Below are 21,044 nucleotides of genomic sequence, written 5' to 3' on the forward strand. Positions count from 1 at the left end.
GGGACAATCTTGCTTTCTTCAGTATATCAGATATACATATCCTATCCCTCTCACACCTGCTCCCCTCCAGACCAAGTAGGTCTGTCCTCCTGGGACTCTGTGTAGCTCAGGAAGAGGCAGCTGATTCTCAAAATCTCTGTCTCCACCATCTTCTTTACCTTCAGAGACTGAAAAAGAAAAAAAAAAAATACAAGAAATGCTTTGAATTGGGGAATAGTGATAGCAGGGCTCAAAGTGATTACATCTGTTGTGTGGAGGATGTAAAGCAGTAAGCAATGTGCGCACATAGCAGCATTATATTCCATAACACATTTTGCAGTGGAGAATCTGGAGGCAGATCTCCTTTGTTCCCTGAAGACTCCATAGAGCTATTTCAGGAGATACTGGCAGAGTTGACCTGTGTGTCACTGCTTCTCCATCAACCTGCTTTGAACAGGGAGAAGATGAAGCACTGTAAGCAAACTGTCATTGATGGCCCAGGAGGCTCAGGTGCCATAACGCTGTCCTTGTTTGCTCCTGCACTCTATCCTGTTGACTTTGCCAATCCAGAAGTGTGATAACCTTTGGAGTTGTTCTGATCCTTTCCTGTGTGCAGATAGCCAGCTGGGTCTGTTGCAGTAGAGGTGTTTGCTAAATCCCCTACTCCTGCAGAGATCTGTATAGTGAAGTAATGTTGACAGTGTTTCCCTGGAGGTCGGATCTCCAGGCATATGTGAAAGTGGGTGGAGGCTTAAGTGTCAAAGATTGTTCTGTTCATCCCATATTCATCTTCTACCTCCTACATTTGCCTGAGCAGTTGAAGAACCTCCAGTTTAAAGGTTATTGGAAACTGTGTCCAAGCCTTCCCCTTGGCCCATTCATGGAGCTGGGAAGTTTCTGAAATGCAGACAAACTGCACACAGAAATCTCATGGTTTGTGACACTTCCAGGAAACAAGTAATCTGTGCTTCAACAGGAAAATTACTCCAGCAGGACTTCCAGGGGGAGAAGCTAAGATAGACATTGAAAATTCTCATCAGCATATGGAGCAGGGCACTGAGAAACCTGATGGGACAGGTTGGAAGACTGGTGCTCTGGTACAAAAGCTGGCAGTCACAGAATCTTCACCAGCAGCTTCAATCCCCATGGGCAGTCAGGTGGAAAAAGGTGCTCAGTGGTCACCCCTGGATGAATACTTAGGGTAAGGTAGGGTGGTGTGGCACAGATGCAGAGCTGAACCACACTGCCAACCAGCAACGTGAGACGTTGTGTTGGCTACATTCATGTTTTAAACTGAAGGGTGTCTGCATGGTGTTCCTGTAGCAGGTGGCAGCAGGAGCTGTGATGGTTAATTTAATAATATGGATGTTATTTACCTGTCTCACATAACTGAGGTGTCTACCCAGTGAAGCCAAATGGAAAGAGCAAGGTTTCTGCAAAAGGAGGCCAGAGCCAAGCATCCCTTCTGTGGCCTTCTACCACTGCTCTCTGAAATGGTACAAGATTAATGAAGGAACTGATGAGAAAGTTGTTTCAGCGATGAGGAAGGTGTAATAGGTGTGCCTGGCCAAACAGGGTTCTGCTGCCACAGGGTGCTGCTCTGGTGGTGCTGAAATTTGCCACAGTCTGTACCCATACTGTCTGCAGGGTGAAAAAGCTGAAGTGATAGAGCAAATTCTTCTTTTTCATACACAGGCTTCCTCAGCAAGCACGTTATTTTGTTCATCCAGTATGGACTCTGGATGGCTTGAAGCCAAGTCTTGAAGGAAAACAAGTAGTAAAACATCTTGCAGGAGAGACTTCTCCTGTATCTATACTATCATTATCCACATATTCCTTGACTGACAAAAAAAAGATCAAATTTGGTCCATGATGTCTCTTTACACATTCCTAATAAATTTCTGTTCCTTAGTATTTTAAATAGTAGAAACATACCTATTAACTTTGTTAATTATTATACCTTCTCACCAGTTTGCCAAGTGTGGGAGTCAAACTGAACTCACCTGCCATCTCCCAGACAAGGCTCTCCTGTTCTTGTCAAAGACAGCAGGACTGTTTGATCCACTTACAGTACATAAAGACATCCTAGACTGATGCCATGACTTTCAAATCAGAGAGGCATCTGGGTATGAAAAACAGACTGACCTTTGGCACATACTTCTACATATTCAGCTGGAGAGCTGCTTTCAGGCTCAGCCATTTATTACTGACACAGGACAGCATTCAAAGCTCAGGTCTGGCAGCAGTCCTCAGCTCCGTGTGGAGCAGGGTGCAGCTGATGAAGGGCATCGTAGATTCTTCTTGTTGTAGAAAAGCATCTGCTGCTAGCTGGAGATTGAACTCCCATTGCAGTACCAATTTCATATTGGGGCTGGCAGGAAGTTGTTTTTTGGTAGGTTTTTTTTCTCTCTTTTTTTCCTTAGGATAATATTGGCTAGTGGTTTTCTTGTCTTTACTGAGTTTGCAAAAAAGGAGTTACCTGTGGTTCAGCAAAAAGTTCATATGTGTATTGTTTACTTCCATTTAAAACCAGCAGAATTTTAACACCAAGTGATAGAAAATGTTACTTACATTGAACAAGTGCACAGAAGCATTTCTAGAATGATTAGGGGAACAAAAGTCATATCTTTATAGGAAAATTAAACTATCTTTTTCTTGTTTAGTACAACTCAGCAAAGACTGATTGGGGCCATGATAACACTTTATAAATATATTTGAGAAGTAAATGTCAGACAGGGATATTGACTTCATCACATCATCAAATGGAAGTACAGTGAGTAATCCTGAATACATCTGCACTGGAAACCTAAAGGCTTCTGGGTATATGATGAAGGAAGCATTTTAATACTCTCCTGAGCACTGGAAGGAATAGCTTGCAGTCAGGTAGCAAGGAGCCTGAGAAGTTTATGGGCATAATTGTACAACAATAATACAGGAAAATGTCTGAGGAGAGAAAATTAAGGTTATATTATGAGTCCCTGGGCATCTGGTGCATCAGTATCCCCAAGTGTGTGAGAAAATAGGTTAGATCACTGTCAATGTGCATTATAATTCCATGCCTCAGGGCTTCCACTGGAGTTGGGAAGATTTTATTTTATTCTTCCTGATGCATAATTTGTCCTCTACTGCTCCTTTTTTGCCTTCCTCTGCAGGTCTGAAGATAAGTTGTTATTGGTGGCATTCAAATCTTAGGGTTCATGTATCCTGCTGATATACTCAGGATTAGGCCAGCCTCTAGGCCTGGAATTCTTTTGAAGGAGGTATTTACCTAGGTTGACTTGGCAGGCTCCATTGATTTAATTTACAGCATGGGACACAGCCTCCTTCCTAGAACCAAATTGAGTTATATTTAGCTAATTTTTTGCAAACTTGCAAACACACACTTTTTCAGCAGGCAAACTCCCTGCTGAAATTAATCTCTCCCTCTTTTGCCTGAGTTGTCCTGATGCTTACTAGTATCTCACTGGGCACCTTTGACTGTTCATTTTCTGTTTGCCTCCTTTCATCCTCCAAAGTGACAACATTATTTATGTTTAGAAGGATATTCAGAAGAAAGGCATTTTCAGCAACAAACAGCAAGAATGAAGAAAGACACAAAATTCCTCCTGGAATATTAAAACTTATAGAGGTATATGTGTAATTCCTACATTCCTTTTGACACATCCTTTGAAATTACTTTCTTCTTGGTGTTGAAGTCCATCTGGCAATGCTAATATCTTTTACTGACTTAGATAAACAACATTCTTGAAGTGACCTCCATCCAACAGGCATGATAAAGTCAGGTAAATGCAAAGGATATCTGAGTAAATGAATAGCCATTGTATCACAGTGATAACTTTTGAGACTGAGTGAGGTAAACAATATCCATGAAGAATATGGTTGGCTGTCTGATTTTTAAGCCTGCACAACACTGGAAGTCCTCAGGAGAAGCTTTATATGTTCAGGGTATTCACATCCATGTATTGCTACTTACTGACTAAAAGAGATTTGCACCTGGCAATTCTGAATCACAGAACTCTGTGACCTTCAGAGGTGACCTTCAAACATACACACACACAAGTATTTTTAATTTTTTGCACTCATACACAAATTCAAGATGTGGCCAGTACCATAAAGAGCAGAAGTCACTCACAAGTTTTTCCCCAAATAAAGGTATAATGCATGCCTTACCTTGTTCCAACTTCAGCCTTGACATCTGGCCACATTTTTGTCCTACAGTATCATCTTTGAAGTGATTCTGTAGCTGCCACAGGAAGTTGTATGCCATGGAGTGGTTGGAGGAACAGCAACTATTTGATGGTCCCTCCACTTTGGATACAAAAATTTTTGTTTGTGTGACTCTGTCAGTTATGGCTAGAATTTTTAAAGGTCTGAGATCACTAATTTCTCTAATCTCCTACATATAACCAGAGAGCCAGGGCCATTGGTGAGACCTTGAAACAATCCTGCTTTTATCTGGGGGCTAACAATAAGAATCTGAGCCCCAGGTAGCTAATTTTTTGCAGAGTATCCTGTTCATGGATGGCTCTTTACCCCAAGCATAGTCTGAGGGATCTCCTGCCTCAGCTGCAGTCCATTCCACATGAAGCTGAAGGCTGCTGCCAGACCTGTCTCATTTGTCAGTGCTCAGCAGCTGAGACTGAAAGCAGCACACCAGGTGTCCCAGTACTCTGGTTCACAGCACCAAAAGGACACATGAATGTATCTTATTACCTGCTCAGAGCACCAGATTAACCTTTGTCTTGAGAAAAGCACTGTAGGTCATCTAAGCAACAGATGGATGTTGGTGTAAACCACACAAAATTAACACAGAGACACCAATTTTAGTTAAACTTTAAAAGCAGAATGCCGAAATTTCAGCAACTTAGTCTCAAAGACCTTATGGTCCATGAAATAATTTTTGGATCCTGAAGATTTTAAAAGGCATCACAGACCTTTTTCTCTCCTGAAGTGACAGGAACACAGTAAAGTTCCGTAGTACAGCGTACAAATTGCTGAGGGAACAATGATAAGAAGTCTTTAAAAGGACACAGATCCAGAGAAGCAGACAAAGAAGAGATAAAAAAGAATAATGTATTGCTAGAAGGGCAATAAAAGATATGCTGCCAGAGTGATGTAGCTTTAAAATAACATGTTGATGTGACTGAAAATAGCACTCAATGAAGTATTTTGAGTAAAGATGGGGAAGTATTAGAACATTTGTATAAGATGATATAAGATCACATTTGAATCGCAGAACACTCACTCCTCTGATGCCAGCTCAACACTTTTTCTTTGACCCCAGTCAATCCTTTGCCTTCATATTCCCTTAAATCTCACCATATTATCTCATTTTCCTCTTTACAGTACACAGCCATAAGAAAGGTCACTTGCAATACATTTTTGGGCAATGAACTCTTTCTCCTTTATCCTAAGATCTTAACATTAGCATGGTCATCATAACAGTGAGAGACATGTTTTAGCTTCTTGTTTCTCAGTGCCAATTACAAACCCAAAACTACTATGCAAAGAAATTCCAAAGGTGCCAAAGGACTAGAGAAGCTAAGTTATTTTTAAAATAGTTAGATTAGTTGCAAGGTTACTGATAATGGATGAGTTTCTTTAAACTGATGAGTGTGCATTTGCTTACTTTCATACAGTGTCACCAGTTCAAGTCCTCATATCCTGATCAGGAGAAACTGCTGCTGCCACCAGTTGGTAGTTCCCTGGTCCTTAGCTGGAGATGAATAATCATGTAGCTTACACAAACAATTCCCAGGGAGACAGGTGGACCCTGAAGGAGGTCACATCTACAAAATGTTATAGAAACATTGATCCAGTCCAAAGTACATTTTGGAATATGACAAAAGACCTGTATTATGTGTAGATGTGGCACTTATGGACAGTTATGTGGTGGACTTGGCAGTGCTGGATTAATGTTTGAACTCAATCATAGGGATTTTTTCCCACCTAACTAATTCTATGGTTCGATGTTAGCAGGGCCAACTGATGATAACATTCCCAGTCAGCAGTTATCCACAGGCACGGCTGCAACAGCAAGCCTACTGAATTCACAGCATCAGGCATGCAACACTGTTTTTTTTCTATTATTAGATGACATCATGTGCTTCACTACTTAGGTTCAAGAAATAATTTTTTTGGGTGGCAGCTCCATTTGAAGTAGAAATGACAATTTCTTGCATGATTCACTGCTGCTTCTGCAAAACCAATAAAAGAAGGAATATGGTGGGCACTTTTTTTTTATAGTGGGAGTTATATACCATGTGAAGAGCAAATGGTTTGTCACCCTGTGCCTGCAGTCACAGGTATAAAAGAATGGATTTTGCCACACGTGTGGGATCAGTGCAGGTAAGTGGTCCTTTGAACACATGATGAGGCACATAGAGATGATGGATTATTAGAATCTGCAAACAGCTGTAGATCAGCTGCTGAGTTTATTATTAGCAAGCCAAAAATACAGAGTCTTTTCTCTGTTAGATTTAGGAACAACAGGCACTTTCTCCTGCAATATCATCTACAAGAGAACGGTAGGAGCAAACCTTGAGTCCTGGAAGCACAGGAAGGTAACCCAGCTGCTGGCTTGCTGTGCATTTTAGAGGGGGTTTGTCAGGGCTGGGATGGTTTTACTGTAGAGCAAACCTTAGCTGGCTGCTTCATATCTGATTCTTCCGATGAAAACTAATTTGTTGCAACTAACTAATTAGAAGAAATCAGTAACTTCTTTTGTTTCTAAAGAATACTTCTATACCTGAATTTATGAGACAGAAGATGACCCTGGAAATCCTTCTTTCTAGACTGAAATATGGGAAATAGAAACAAAAAATCTTCTTGGGTTTAAGACATGCACTCATAATTGGTTAAATTAGGTCTGTTGTAGACCTAGACCACAACTACCGCAGTGGTGATGGGTAGTGCTAAACACAGCCTCTCAACCATAGCTGGCTATTGCAGCAGAATCCCATGCACCAAGATTCATACATATTCTTGAATGGTGGCATTTGTATATGAAATGCAAACGCAGAAAAATATGTGAAAACTGGAAAAGGAGGATCTATAGGTAGGGTGTGTTTATTTTCAGAAGTGTCTGATGGGGCTTGCCCAAGGACTCATCCTTCCACCTGTAGTACTCATCCAAGGAGGCTGTAACCAGGTCTGACATTGTTCTGGTGGCAAAGGGAAGACAGAGAGTGGAAGGGCTGCTGTCAACCCAGTAGCACCAGGGCCTTGAGCAGGCAGGGGACCAAACACTTCCTGAATCAGTTTAACTTATTTGATTTCCTCCTGCTCTCAGAACAGATGGTCCCTTCCTCTTCCATCAGCCTTTCTCTGGTATCAGGGCAGGTTGTTCCCTGCCTATGCATGATCAGTCTTCTCTACCATGGTTCCTAGGACATACAGTGTCTTCTCTTTCTTTAGTAGATGCCTGCTAAGGTAAAAATCAGGGAAGATACATGAGGCCCCAGACATGGGGCACGGTGAACTGTGCTCATATGGATTTTTTTACCTTCATCTCATATTTTGTCCCATTCCAGAAGAACTGCCAGGGCAGGAGAGCCAACTGACATTCCCTGGAGAGGTGCTCTGAAGTTGTGTCTGAAGACCTGTGCTGGGGAGCAGAAAGGGGGCAGTAGGCCCAGAAAAGAGCCAAACTATGGGGTCTGTGAGGTGATCATTGCAGGAATGGGCTTTTCCTGCTCTAGTTTTTCATCCTTCACAGTACAGAAAGCAGTCTGACAGCCTGTGCTACTAACTGTTTTGGAAAGTCAGGGTTACTGAAAGACCATGAAAATAGTGTTTTTATTATGTGATGATAAGGCTATACATGGTACAGCCTGAGCCAGGGCTTGTGGAGACATGCGGGGACATGATGCCTGTTGGAATAGCATTGGACTAGTGGCCTGAGCAAGGCAAGTCTGAGAAAACTTATCCACACAGTTTGTAAAAAGGGGAACCTGAGGCAGTCCCTTATGCCAGACTTAACCTAGTATTTGCCTTACCTCAGGCTGGTCTAGTCATTCCAAATTCAGTTTTGGGAGCAATATGACAGATCAGGTGATCTGTTTACAGGCGGGACTTAATCTGGAAATATGGCCAGCAGAATTCCCAGAGGACTGTTACTCCCATAGTTTAATAGTTGTATTGATGGTCTAGAGGTAAATAAAACTTGCAAATAAAAGAAGAGCATACAGGAAGGCCAGCAAAGCAATAAAGAGTGTGGAGGCAAACTGAATTGAATAGCTATGTTTGTGAAATAAATGTGTTTTAATAAAAAATATTTGTGAAATCATCTTACTAGGAGAAAATCATGCAAGTTTATGTAACTGCAAACCATATTCCCTGTAAAAGGAAACATCAAAGGAAATTAGGGATTGCTATGTACCAGATCATCACAATCTGTTGGCATAGAGGAATCTTGTTGAATAGAGGAATTCTGCAGCCCTGCAGTACATTAATAGGAAGGGATATAGAAGAAGCACAAGGTATGGGGAAACAGGGACCAGCACCATTGCAATGTGCAGGTCACCTTCCCTTTTCTGCTGATATTGAAAAAATTATAAACATTGACAAAGCTGAACTTCATTAAAGAAAAAGGTATAAAGAATTCAGTGTGTTTAATTTATACATAAAAGTCTAAGAGATGATTCAATTATTTGATTAAAGCACAGAATAGATATGTATACTATCTATAAACTAACTGGGCAATAAAGAATTTCTTAATTAGTTATACAGAGGTGTGGAAAGAATCAATAGCTATAAATTAGAGTCTTCCTCAGGCAACTTCTGTAAATAAAATCTATTTGAAGACTGGATGCTGGGTATGAACAGTAAAGTATCTTTCACAGTGATGCAGGCAGATTGTGGAGACAGTGGGATATCAACATGCAAGAGTGTGAAGAACAAGTTTAAAATTGAAGAGCCACTTGAAGGTCCCTCCCAAATAATAGTAGAAAGAGCATCTTTGGTGCACTGCCTGCCTGCCTCCTAGTGCCTTCCAGGAAGGAATTCCTACTGACATGATAAAGTATACCAACAGGCTAGGACTATGTCACAAGAGTCCACAGGACAGGATGGACTGGAGCAGCCATATATTCAAGCCTTTTGCCTCACCACATTCTGAAGTCCCCCAGAGCCTACTGTCACCCACACATTCATACATCATTATTGATTTAAACCTGTGCACTTCAGAAATAGCTTGGTAGTCCCAGTTTGAACTACAGGCAACTTGTGGGGATTTCTGTGAACATGAGACACTTTGTATTGATCAGGCTGAACCTCGTAGTGTTCACTGATTCCAGCCTCTACTGCAGGACATCCCCATAAGGCCCAGGATTATAAAAAAGAGGGAGAGCAACATTTTTACACAGGCAGGTAATGATAGGACAAGGGGAAATGGTTTTAAACTAAAGAGGAAAGATTTAGATTAGACGTTAGGAAGAAATTCTTCACTATGAGGGTGATGAGGAACAGATTGCTCAGAGAAATTGTGGGTACCCCATCCCTGGAAGTGTTCAAAGCCAAGCTAGATGGGGCTTTGAGAAACCTGGTCTAGTAAAAGGTGTCATGCCTATGGAACTAGATGATCTTTAAGGTCTCTTCCAAACAATTATATCCTTTTATATTCTATCCATCTATGACACTCAAACCCCAAGTCAGTGGTACCAGTAACTCAATACCAGCTGTGACCGTGGCTGTGCTCAACTTGCTTATCTAAATCTGTTTCAGGGGCATAAACCTGAATGCTAAGTAATTTCTCTGATTTGCTTATTTGTCCCTTGGTTTGAACCCATGTGGCCATTACGTCCTTTTCCCTGTACACTGTGACTAACAGAACTACCTTAAAAATGACAAATGACAGGGAAGGACACAAACACAGGAGCACAGGCACCCACACTATAGAACAGTGACAAAGGTACTCAGGCAGCTTTTTCATCTGGACCACCCAGATGAACATATCCTTCCAGAACTGCTTTCAGGCACATTTCAAGATTTGGAATACAATAAGGGCTCCTCCATGCCAGCTGGACTCAGTGCTGGAAAATGGTCCTAGGTCTTTTTCATTTGCTAGCACACATGTTGTCGGGGTGTCTTAGAAATTCTCCCTGTCACGGATATTTCCATACCTTCTTTCCTGTATCATTAGTAATGAAAATATCAGTTTTAAATACTTATTCTACTGCTACTTATTCTGAGTTACAGGGGGAAAAAGAAAAAGCAGCAATAAGCAAATCAACTTTACTTGTTAGTATTGCATAATCAGAGGAGCATTTTTCTAGTATGATTTTATATACATATACATATACATATATATTTGTATACACATCTTTCTCACATATGTGGTTAAAAAAAGCTACTTGATACCATTGAAAACAACTCTGCATTTCAGAAGAGTAGACCTTAATTTTGCTTTAAATGACATATGGCAGCAATATGAATGTAACATAAACTGAGTCTGATGAATAAGTTTAATATTCCAGGGGGAAAAAACCTGGAATATCAGATAATTCCACTGATTTCTCAGTATATTTTTGAAAAACAAAATTAAGAATTAATTCTTTATGGGATATTAAAGGCAATATGAAATAAAAGGTTTCAGTACTGCAGATCTAGATGAGTCATCAATACACTATGAAAATAATATTCCTGTCCTGAAACATATAAGTCCTTTGCTGCATCTTGCTGAGCTCCTCAGAGGCAGTGTTGTGAGAACAGACTGTCATCCAATGTCCTTTACCATCAATAGAAAGAACTTCATGGGTCTCAGTTATCTTTGAATCAGGTCCCAGAACGTTCCCAGATCTGCAGGACTTGGAAGACCACAAAATTATCTTATGAACAAAATCCTGATCCTGCTGCTTCTTAGATAAATAAATTTATATTATCTCAGTAAGACTGAGAACCAGCTATGATGCATAAACGTATCATCCTGATAATTTGTAGTAAAACACATATTATTTTAAGTCATTATTGAACACATTACTAAGCACAAAATCTGTATGGAAATTATAATTACAGCTCTTATTCAGCTGCATAATTGATTTTTAAAATTATTTTATTTTATTTTATTTTATTTTATTTTATTTTATTTTATTTTATTTTATTTTATTTTATTTTATTTTATTTTTATTTTATCACATATTTTTATGCAGTAAAATGTGACAGTACCACATGCTTCTGAGTCAGCTGACAAACATCCTAAACAAATTTGCCATCAGCCTTACATATCAAGAGCTGATGAATGGTATCCTCTGTGCTGTTCACATCTATTTCCCCTGCTTCTCTTCTGCTCATTACCTGTTGTAATTAAAACAATGAAGGGTAGATGGCTCACAGAATGGAATTCTTAGCAGGTGATGCTCCCAGTTAATGACCTGAAATTTCAACCTCCATTTCTTTGTCTGCAGAATGAAGAAGAAGTGATTTAATCATGCAGAAGAAAAGAAAGACAAGAAAGAAAACATGATGTATTTTACTTTCTTTATTAATTTTCCTCCACTTTACTGGCCAGCAGCAGAAAATATGAGCTGGGAGGAGAGTCATAGCTCTAGAGATGGGACAAACAGATGAATTATTGCTTTTTGTATTCATGAGAAGTTGACTGTCTCAGGACTTTTAGTAATGAATCTTAAATACCACGTTGTGTCATATTATATTGGACAAGTAATTTATCTGGAGTATATGTAAAACTAAATAAGAGAACAGCGAGCTGAGCTTTTTTCCAGACCCAAAGGCTGTATAAGCAGTTTCAAATAAATCTTTTTATATTCTGCTTGGTAAGAAACCATTATGCAATCTGTCTGCATCCTTCACAGCACAGGTCATCATTTGACATTCCAAGCAGGGAGGACCTCATAGCAGTGTTATAAATAAATCAATCAAATTTTATCAATAACAATTTTTATTGAAAAATTTGCAAAATCAAATTTCGGGACAGCCACAATTAAATGCAATGCCAGGGTCCACGTCAGGTAAACTCTGAACTAGCCTCTATTGTACTGATTCCCCCAAGTTCACAAACTGTCTTTTGGAGAGCTGAGTTTTATACAGTTTTTTCAGCTTGAGGCTATGCAGCTTCAGTGTGATAAATGTAACCTTGGATAAAAATTCGTGAAAGAATAAATAAGTATATAACTGTATTTGTAACAATGTAAAAATTATATAAAATATAGTGTGGCCTAAGAATTTCCCCCAAACCCAGCAGTAACTACCCATTCAGGCGGTAACGACCCTAGGCGATGTTCATCAGCCTGAAAGAAAGAGCAGGACACGGACAATCAGGCTAAACAATGAGAGGAGCCAGGCCGAGATGCCCATCGGCTCCACACCGCACCTGGCCACTCTACCCTGCAAGCCCCGACTGAAGATGCAATCAGGCCAAACAATGAGAGGAGCCCAGCCGAGAAACCCATTGGCTCCGCACCTGACCTGGACACTTCACCCTGAGAGTCCAACCGAAGATACAATCGGGAAGCACTCAGAACCTTTCACATGCGAAAGGACTCTGCCCAGTCGTCTATTGATTCAGTTCCACGGTTCCAGGAAATTCATTCAACCAACCATCTAAACTCTTTGTTGAACTGCTCGGAGTTTTGGCCTCAGGACACAAAATCCCTATAAAAACCCCAGACAGTCTACCCTCCTTCGTGGATTTGGGTAAATCTGTACCTCTGGGTATAGACCCCTGTCCACCCAGCGCTGTGCTGATTTATTTTATTGTGGTTTTTTCCTCTCGTTGTTTGTGATTGAAATTGTTTTATAATAAATTGCTTTTTGTATTAACCCTATTTTGCCATTGCATTTATAACATTCAGTTTCTTTCTTTTTCTTGTGTTGTTACATATTTATATTTCTGCTGCTGGACTGCTGATGAGTTTTCTGAGGAGATGAAGTTTGAGTCATTTTTTCGGGAAGCAGGCTTTGAGATGTAGAATCGTGGTGAGTTTTTTCTCAGAAGAAGATGAAGTTTGAGTAGTTTTTTTTGGGAAACCAACATTGAGATGCATGGTCCTGGAGAATCAGATCAGGTCGGTATCAGGCGTTAATCACTGGGCTGTTAGAGCACTTATCTTGCTTGGGTGGACCCACCTCTTCTCGGTGTTATCTTAATTGTTGGATACTTCTCCTGCAAATTCCTGGTTTTCCAGCAGCTGCTTTTGCAATCTCAAGTTGCTTGTGTTTTTAACACAAAACACGCTTTTATGCTTGATTTTATATGTGTACAATAAAATGCGAATTATACCAACATGTATTACAGCAGTAACCCCCCAGATTCAGACGAAGGCTCCATCTGGGTCAGTATCCTATGCTCAGCACTAACCAGAAGTAAATGCTGAAGAGCAAAGACAAGAAAAGCATCTATAAGACCTCTCCTGACTACCTTCCTGGCCTTGGGCTACCTTCAGTTCATGTGATTACCTGAGCCAGGAGCACTTTACCTACACCACCCTGTGACTGTCTACCAGGCATTTGTTCCATTTTCCCTTCAACACAGCTAAGCACTTTCTGTCCGTAACATCCATTGGTAGATAGTCCCACGGGGCTTATGGACTTTTTATGACAAAAATCACTGCTTTTTGTGTGTTCTGAAGTTGAAAGTATTGTCACTTCTTGGCTTTACTTTGATGGCCCCTAGTTTTTGTGCTGAAAGACAGTCTAGACTCCAGACCACTCATGGCTTTGTAAATACAGTGAAGTATTGACCATAAGTGTCATTAATGGGCTCTCTCTCTCAATCTGAAAAGTCCCTGTGTTAGCATTTGGGAACACATAATCACAGAATGATTTTATGTAGGTGCTTTTATTAAAGAGCTCTAGGCGTCAAGGGTACACATTCCCAAATCTGACCCGACTTGCTTTCGAGCTGAACATGTTTTATACTCTATCGTTGCATAACTTACATATTAATTATTAAACTTACATTGTTCTATTATATACATCGATTTCATCCAAGCATGGATTTCTCGTGATCCCCCTCAAACCTCTAACATAGTTTCTCACAATTCTTTAAATAATCATATCTAATCACATTTAACAATTATATAATTTATCATATACTGACTACACAGGTACAGTTTCATATGATCTAGTAAGCACAAGGCCTAACATTTCCCAGGGCCTGCCTTTTGATTTACCAAAATATGGATATGATCTAGTATCAGTATCCAACTATAACGGACAAAGACTCTTTAACCGATTAGGATTACAGAGTGTATGTTTATTGCCAGTGCTGGGCCGATGTGCAGGGTCACCCGTTAATACACACGGCCCCGAATACAGGTGATTACAAACTTTTTATTTACTGAGATATTGAATATAAATGCAAATTCATAACCCAGTTACCACCCACTACCCACTTCCTATGCTAATTAAGAATAAGCAATTAAGCATGCGCAGTTTGTTCCTTGAAATGAGTCAGTGGTCTCGTTATGGGGAGTGCTCATATAAGGGAGGAAGGGATATGGCTCTTTCTCATTCTGACCTTTCTACCTTTTCAATACAAAGTCATAAATGAACCCCTAGCCAGGCTCCTAGTTTCATGTTTCCAATTGGTTTCTGTTTTGAAATTGTCTTATGTTATTGAATTTCTTTGTTTCTCATTACAAGCCCAGCTGAACAAACATAAGGTTGACAATCAGTTATTGGCTAATGATTAGCTCCTAAATCTAGTAGTGCCTCTCTATTTTAATTAAATTTAGCAAGGATTAGGTTTTCATTTGATTTAGCAAAAATTAATTTTAATTAAGGTCTTAGCTTTTCTAATATCTTAAATTCTTTAAAGTTTATGCTTCACTTTAACACCTGTCTGTCCATGTTTTCCTATTACATATCTACCAGTTATTTTGCCAGCCCTGCTCTGACTCCTTTCCAGGTCCACTCCAGGGAATGAGAATTGCACACAGTATTCAAGGTTGGAGCAAATGATGGGTTTATGCAGTAGCACAGTGATATTTTCTGCTTTGTTCTCCTTTCTTTCCTGACAATTCCTAACTCTCCACATGACTTCTGATCACTGCTGAGCACTGAACTGATGTTTTCAAAGAACTTTCTATTTTGATCCTCAAGTCTTGTTCCTGTATAGTAATGGTCAAGAGGTCATGAATCTTCATGTGAAACTAGGGGTTTTTTGCTTGCTATGTGCATTGCTTTACATGATCCATCTTAAAGTCTTTTCAGGCCCTTCTACAGTTTCCTACAAACTGCATTCATTTTTAGTCTGCCAAATAATGTTTTCATACGACAGTTTTCTCATTGTACCATTGATCTCTCTTCTGGGTCATCTGTGAACACACTAAATGGCACAATTTTCAGCTTAGTTCCCTGTGGAACTCTTCTGGGATCAATTCTCCCCTTGCAAGGATTAAACGCTTGTCCCTGTCCTGCATTTCTTATCTGGAATTCAGTTCTTCAGTCTAGGATTTCTCCCCTTACTCCATTCCTTTACTTTCTTAAAAGATTTTGTTTAAGGATTTCTTTGAGAGCTGATGGGAAATCAAGTAGATTGTATCATTTAGATCTCTCTTATCTACATGCTTGCTGACCCCTTGAAAAACTCATTAGAGGTTTGCAAAACAGGATTTTCTTTCATGTAATCTGTGCTGCTCTTCCCAAATGATCATATTGATCCATATGGCTTCTCATTTCATCCTTTATTACAAACCCTACTTAACTGCCAGTACAGATGCCCAGCTTACAAGCCTGTAATTGCCCACTTCCTGTACGAAAATCAGGGTATGAGTGCAATATGGTTACTTACATCATGAGCCATGACATTTTCTTTCTAAAACTTTCTGTCTCTATGTACCTATTGATAAATTCAGTTATTTGCCAGACTTTCTTTCTGTTTCTCTCTCTTTTTCTCTCTCTCACTGGAACACAAGTTTCTCACTTTTACATTTTATGCCTTAACATAAAACGATGACAAGCTGGTGATCATGAGAAAAATTTAACAACCAGTAATATATTTACAGCAAATTTTAAACTTAAAAGCACTGTCTCTGTTTATCTAACATAATTAATTAATCTAACCTAACCAGACTAGTAAATATAGCTTTACAATGAACTGGACGTCTCTATATTTGATGCTAAACTTCTATTATTTTCTTCTGTTGAATATGTTCTCTGAGTTAGATGTGATCATGGACATCTATAGGACTTATTCCAAGCAAGCTGGAAGTCCTATTTGCTCAGTTCCAAAAACCAAAGGCTTTTACCCAAACAGGAAGGAGACGAAGCTTCAACAGCACCTCAAAGCCTTGTTTGTTACTGAATTTAAAGCAAGTGGTTCTGCTCCAGACTTCTACTGGATGTGTTTGCCCATATGCAAAGATAGACATAAAGCAACTCTTCTGTTTGAATCCCAGTCTCTTGTGCCTGCAGACCCAAGTCTGACATAATTTTTATTTACACCGTTCTTTCAAAACTTGACATCCCCGTTCCTCATGTTCAGATCTAACTTGGTAAATGTACCCTATTCTACATTCTCCCTTCCAAGTTTTAGAAAAAGTTATTGTTTTTCTCAGACCAAGATCTCTCATGTGTGAAGTAATTGTCTTAAAACCTCGTAATTCTGGGACTTCTGCTGTCCAGACAACATTCTGCCAACAATAGATATAGGAGGGCCAGCAACTGCTGATCAACAGACAGTGGGATTATTTTATCATAGGATGACAATACTTGTCAAGACCTAGAACTGATAAATTGTTTTCTGCATCCTAGGATTATTTTTTAATTTCACATCTGCACAGTAATGTATCTTCCTTAATATTCAGTGCTCTTTACAGTTGCTTGCTTTTTAAATTTAGTTCAGCATACTTAATCCTATGAACTCTCAAACAGTGCTTTATATTTTGCAAAAACCCAAATTCCTGCTGCTGGTATAAGCATGGTAGCCCAGAATAGAAACCAAACATTTGATGGTGTTATTGTCATGAATAGAAAATGGAAAAATAAGACACATCCAAGAAAATAAGAATTGCAGATTTTGATGGTTCTCATTGTGGAGCAGAAATTGCTGCAAGTTATACCTATAAAATGCATAAAATACATTAAATCCCAGTTTGGTATGGAAGGCATCTAGTTACAACCCCTGTCATGAGCAGGGACTCCTGCTGGACCAAGCTGCTCAGAGCCCCATCCAGCCTGGTCTTGAACACTTCCAGGGATGGGACACCCACAGCTTCTCTGGGCAACCTCTTCCAGTGTTTCACTATGCCCACAGTAAAGAATTTATTTCTAATATCTAATCTAATCCTACTGTCTTTCAGTTTGAAGTCATTCCCCCTGGTCCTGTCATTGCATGCTCTTTTAAGAAGTTCCTCTTCATCATTTTTGTAGACTCCCAAAAAATACTGGAAGGCTGTAATTAGGTCGCCCCTTCTCTTTTCTAGGCTGAACAATCCCAAGTCTCTCAGCCTTTCCTCATAGAACAGGTGCTCTATCTGTCTGATCAATGTGGTGACTCTGGACTCTCTCCAAGGGTCCATGTCCTTCCTGTGCTGGGGACCCCCAAACTGGATGAGTTATCTCCTGACATTTCTGGACTGATCTGCCCAGATTCAACCCAAAACAGACATACTGGAGACAAGCTATTTGTAAAACATAGTTATTGTGATGTGCCGTGGGAGTCTAAGCATGTCAGACAACCTTCCCACAAGGATGACTGATAGCTGGATTATTTAATATAGACTGATTCATAATAGAAAAAGAAGTAATGGGCTCAAGCTGAGAGAGGGTGTGTTTAGATTGGATATTAGGAATAAATTATTTATTGTGAGGGTAGTGAAGCACTAGAACAGGCTGCCTAGAGAAGCTGTGGATGCCCCATTTCTGGAAGTGTTCAAGCATAGGTTGTAAGGGGCTTTGAGCACCTGGTCTAGCGGGAGGTTTCTCTGCCTATGGCAAAACTAGAACTAGATTATCCCTTCCATCCTAAACCACTCTGCGCTTCTGTGTCTCTATGTTTTGCTATTCCCCAGATGATTCCAGTGTGGAGTTTATTATGAAGTAGAACTTTTGCCTGTCACCGCTTCTATTTCTTACACATGCCCAAAGACGGCTCAGAGCTGGCAGACAGAAGACACGTTCAAACACCCTGTGCTGGGGTCTGGTCGGTGAAGCGGCGCTTGTCCCTGTTTCGCCCTCACGCGACGTTGGCGACAGCTGCAACGGCTCTTACTGTGAGGGGAAGGAGGAGTGGCTTGTCCAGGAGGCGTAGCCATACAGCCTCGCGCCTCCCTCCCGCGCAGGCGCGCGTGGGCGGAAGTGGCGCAGCGCTGGGGAGGTGGTGGCGATGGCGGAGAAGTTCGACTCCCTGGAGGAGCACTTGGAGAAGTTCGTGGAGAACATCAGGCAGCTTGGCATCATCGTCAGCGACTTCCAGCCCAGCAGCCAGACGGGGCTCAATCAGAAATTGTGAGGGGCCGTTGTCTGGGGCAGGCCTGGCCGGGCTTCGGGGCCTTCTGCCCCTCCAGGCCCAGGGTGGTGTCTCAGGACTCTCTCTCCCTGTCTGGGTGTCGTTCGCCTCGCACCCATCGTCAGGGGCAGCGCAGCGACCCCGAAAAACCCAACCCGTTTTTCTTCCCAACAGGAATTTCATGGTGACGGGCTTGCAGGATATCGATAAGTGCCGGCAGCAGCTTCACGATATCAGCGTGCCCTTAGAAGTTTTTGAGTAAGTCTGTGTGTGATTGGAAGGGGAGGTGCTGCAGTCGGTGACTCGAGGTAGCCTGCCTTTGTAGCATGGGTATTTTGGCTGAGGGCAGCTTTTCTCAAACTCGGTCCTTCTGAATACCTCATGAGAACGTGTGCAGGCAGAAGGAGAGGTCAGAAGTACCTTCTGCCTGTGAGAAGGCAGAAAGGTAGGAGAAGTGGTAAAATACATGCCTGTCTTCATAGAAGCAGTGGATGCTTCGATTGGAAGGGACCTTAAAGCTCATCTAGTTCCAACTCCCCCCATCGTGGGCAGGGATGCCACCTACTAGATAAGTTGCTGAGAGCTCTCTCCAGCCTGGCCCTTCAGATTTTTTTTTTTTTGACTTCTACATATGTAGGCAGTAACACGAATTCTGCCGGATTTTGTAATTTTATAACATCACAGAATGGGTTAGGTTAGAAGGGACCTTCAAGAACGTCTGGTTTTATCACCCCTAGCATGGGCAGGGACACCCATTTAGTAAGCCAGCTTTCATTTTTAAAAATTGACTTCTACACTACATTAGGTTCAGCATTTAAAGTTGCAAGTGAAAATAAAGTAAGTCAGTACTCAGGTGTTTAGTTTCAGGAGTGGTAGTCTGGCAGAGAATTGGAACATTGAAAGAAAAATGAACATAGAGAGATGCTATGCTAGAGAGCTTTTGTGATATAGCTTACAAGTTAATTCACTAGTGTTTCTTCTAAGTCCAGATGTTACTGGTTTGCTGTACTCCAGTGTGTTAGTGGCTGTTCACAGCTTTTTTCATTGGGCTCTTACACCAGCTGTAAATTTTTGATGACTCTTAAATGTTCTCCCTAGAGAGTTTCCCTTTGCCAGGAATTGTATTGCAGAACAAAATATCACATAGGTTTGCTATAATAACAACAGTATTGTAACAGTAATATTAACATATTAACATAGATAACAGTAGTGTTAATTTTTTACTCTTTACTGTGGTATGTGCAGCTCCTCCTTGTCCTAGATTTGCTGGGTGCCATATTCTGGTGTGCTTAATGCTCACCATGTCCTAACTAGGCCACTTCCTGGTTAGTGCCCTTTCAGTTGCTTGGGAAAGGACCATCTTCATTTGATTGTCTGTGCTTATTGCCTGTGAGAAGCTGAGAGAGAGAGAGAGGGAGAGAGGGAGAGGGAGAGGGAGGGAGATATTTGTGTGCTTTTAATACTGTGTTCAAAGCTCTCCAGGCTTTCTGGAAACAGGTTTGCTGGCCATGGCCTGGTCCTTGAGCTGCCTTTTGAAAACGGCTGAGTTTAACTGTGGTGGTTTTTAAAGTGCACATTTTAGATAATAGTAGAAAGAAAAAGACAGCAAGATGAGTAATTCCATACCTTGGAGAGCATCCTAGTAGGAATATGATAATTTAGTAGAGTTTTTTTTATTTTCAGATATATAGATCAAGGCCGCAACCCTCAGCTTTACACTAAAGAGTGTCTGGAGCGAGCTTTGGCTAAAAATGAGCAAGTGAAAGGAAAAATTGACACTATGAAGGTAAACCAGAATTAATGGAAATATAATGCAATAATGTATTTGATAAGTTTTTACTTTTCTGTAAATATGTGGGTATTTTTCACTTGTGCAGTTATTAACTTCTGTTATTATGTGATTTGTCTTAGAAGTTGCTCCATCACTGTATCTTAATTCATGCTGGTATAGCCTGTTTAGGAAAGGAAACCTGTAGTTCATTCTGTAGTTGGGTGTCGCTCTATTGGGAACGGCGAGAAGAATGACACAGACTCTCTTGTGAGTTGAACAGGAGAGTTCTTTCTCTTTTCTTTCTCTTAAGGTTTATTACCTCAGATCTTCTTTTATAGACCAATATGTGAAAGTACAGAAAAGTAAAACTCTTATTGGTTAGTAAACTAACACGTCACTATCATTGGTCAGTGGTGTACACCACCCCTTGACCTTCTCTTGCAAGAAAACAAGGAACAGACAAACAGCACCTGCGAGGCTGTCTTTTATCTCTGAGGATTGTTTTAATTTTTCCTTATGATTTTCCAGGCCACTTTCTCAGGTGAGACTGAGAAAGTTATGCAGCCTGCTATTCCATAGGCACTGTGCTCCCTGCTTAGTTAGCATCTCATAGTTAGCATCCATAGTTGGGGATGCTGCTTTCACTGTGGTTTTATATTGGTTAAAGCTATGTGTAGCAGTAGAGATATTTTACTTGTTTTTTTTTACAGGTGTCCAGTTTTGTTGTGTGCAAACTTATAAGAAATAAGCAAAACAAAAGGGGTGTTTTTTCAGTCTTGAATGGATAGTAGAGGGTTAAAACATCAAATATGCTCTGTAATCATCTATTAATCTTTATAAAATTAGCAAAAATGCATCGCAGTGTTTATGAGTTTCTGAACTTGT

The 21,044-nt window shown here is 40.5% G+C and overlaps 1 protein-coding gene across 1 annotated transcript; it reads left to right on the forward strand.

Annotated features, from left to right (window-relative positions):
- The first annotated feature begins 18,218 nt into the window (after nt 1-18,218).
- Nucleotides 18,219-21,038, forward strand: MED10 (mediator complex subunit 10). Its single transcript, XM_088058216.1, has 3 exons — nt 18,219-18,387; nt 18,563-18,646; nt 20,072-21,038. The coding sequence occupies exons 1-3, from the start codon at nt 18,266-18,268 to the stop codon at nt 20,187-20,189; spliced, it is 324 nt and encodes a 107-aa protein (XP_087914342.1). The 5' UTR covers nt 18,219-18,265; the 3' UTR covers nt 20,190-21,038.
- Nucleotides 21,039-21,044: the final 6 nt, after the last annotated feature.

Source organism: Pseudopodoces humilis, chromosome 1, assembly GCF_049639895.1.
Source record: "Pseudopodoces humilis isolate 2021_Gansu_Grassland_sample_001 chromosome 1, ASM4963989v1, whole genome shotgun sequence".
NCBI lineage: Eukaryota > Metazoa > Chordata > Aves > Passeriformes > Paridae > Pseudopodoces > Pseudopodoces humilis.